Consider the following 1,922-nt stretch of genomic DNA (forward strand, 5'->3'; position numbering starts at 1 on the left):
TTTTGTTATTGCAAACTAGTTGTAACTATTGTTTTTGTCAATAACACTGAACATGGATTGAGAGACTTAACTTGGATTGTCTGATGTACTTAACTAAAGGTTCAGAGGCCTTGAAATCATTGAATTGCACACAAAGGAAACAAAGTGAGGATACATCTAGCAAAAACCCATTAATCCTGAAAGACCTGACGCCATATGGTAAGTGGCATGCACATACACAGCCAATGAATCTAGAACAAGTTTGGAAATTCATAAACAATATCGCACTTCTATAGAAATTGTCATTGTTCACCAAAAAAATGTAAGCACTAGATAGCTCATCAGGTCGATTACTTGAGCTAACAATTTATTTGTTGAAGAAAAAAAAAATGCATACTCAAAGCATAAAAACTCAAAATAAAACTTTTCCAAATATGTGGTTGCAAATTTATCTTCCAAAAGCAAGCTTCTTATCTCTCGGCATAGCTTGTAAACTTTGAATTTCAACCTTCAAACTCTAATTATTTGCAACATCCTTTAATCAAGCGACATTCCTAGACATTCCTACAATAGAAACATGTGAAAATATAAAGCTATGAATTAATGAGTTCCCCACCAAAGGCATTAATAATAGAAAACAAAGCAAGTGTATGTGAAAGGAAAATTACATATTTTACCCGAAGATGAACAAGAATCATTATCTGTGGTAGAGTCCGAAGTTGCGTCCTCATCGTACAAGGAATTTTTTTCACTGCAAGTCAGTTAAGATAATAAGAAAGAATATGCAAATACTCTAATCGAAATAAAAATAAAGGAAGAAAAATTTTCTTAACCATTCTTTAGCTCTTCTTCATTGTTTAGCTCTTCTTTACCCTTCTTATTAAGCTCCGGACAATTTCTTTTATCGTGTGACACTCCAACCTTGTTACATCCATTGCACCGTCTCTTTTTATATTTTTGTGCCTTTTTGAGTGCTTTCTCTTTATCTCCTTTCAATCTTTTTCCACATCCTTTTGGTCTTGCTTGACTCGGTTCATGATAATTAATTGCCAAATTAGAACTCTTTGCTCCAGAAACTCCTACACTTATATCACAACCAAACGCTTGACTACTTTTCTCATGTGGTGTTGCTACACTTGTATCACAACCAACCAACTTACTAATTTTTTCAAGTGCATCACTTAAAGCATCTGTAAACACTTTAGTTGCTTCTTCACTTTCGAGGGATTTATCAACTACAAGTGTTGACATTTGAATCAATTCATTCCACTCCATGATGTATAATTTATCATCTTGAACCTCCATTCCACCATCATCAATGACTGTCCCTGACTTTGCAGTTTTACACCATCTCTTCAAAATGTATTGATTCGGCAACTTATCCAAATCATGCATCTTATTCAAATAAGCTAAAATATGCCTACAAGGGACCCCTAAGCTCTCAAACTTTTTACAAGTGCATGAAGCAAAATCTATATCTTTTTTATAAGAAATTTCCCGCACTCTAGACTTTTCGGCCGCCATTTTTCTATGAACCTTATAAACGCAACACTTCTCATTCTCACTAACAAGTACAAATCTATAATTCAAGATCTCCCATAACTTATCTTGAAATTTAAAGAAAAACACATGTGTATAAACATCAACCATGTGTACCAAAAAGCTATGGGGCATTTTCATTTTTGGTTTCTCAATCATATCTTTGTTATCTGCCATTAATTCTTCATGACTTTGGTGCACAAGTCCCCTACCAAACTGAACCATAAAATCTACCAAAGAATTTTCTTTTGAAACATACATTTTGAAAAATAAATGAGTGTTTTCCGCTCGTTGACTACTTGACATACCTGCAGAGAAGATGTGATTCATATGTGCGGGCACCCATTACGATCGGATTTCATACATCGACTCCAACCACTTGTTCTCATGTAAACCACTCCTCT

At 34.4% G+C, this 1,922-nt stretch overlaps 1 protein-coding gene across 1 annotated transcript; it reads right to left on the reverse strand.

Annotated features, from left to right (window-relative positions):
• Window positions 1-807: 807 nt before the first annotated feature.
• LOC147503858 (protein FAR1-RELATED SEQUENCE 9-like) lies at window positions 808-1,695 on the reverse strand. Its single transcript, XM_086604983.1, has one exon. The coding sequence runs from the start codon at window positions 1,693-1,695 to the stop codon at window positions 808-810; it is 888 nt and encodes a 295-aa protein (XP_086461109.1).
• Window positions 1,696-1,922: the final 227 nt, after the last annotated feature.

Source organism: Coptis chinensis, chromosome 4, assembly GCF_015680905.1.
Source record: "Coptis chinensis isolate HL-2020 chromosome 4, ASM1568090v1, whole genome shotgun sequence".
NCBI lineage: Eukaryota > Viridiplantae > Streptophyta > Magnoliopsida > Ranunculales > Ranunculaceae > Coptis > Coptis chinensis.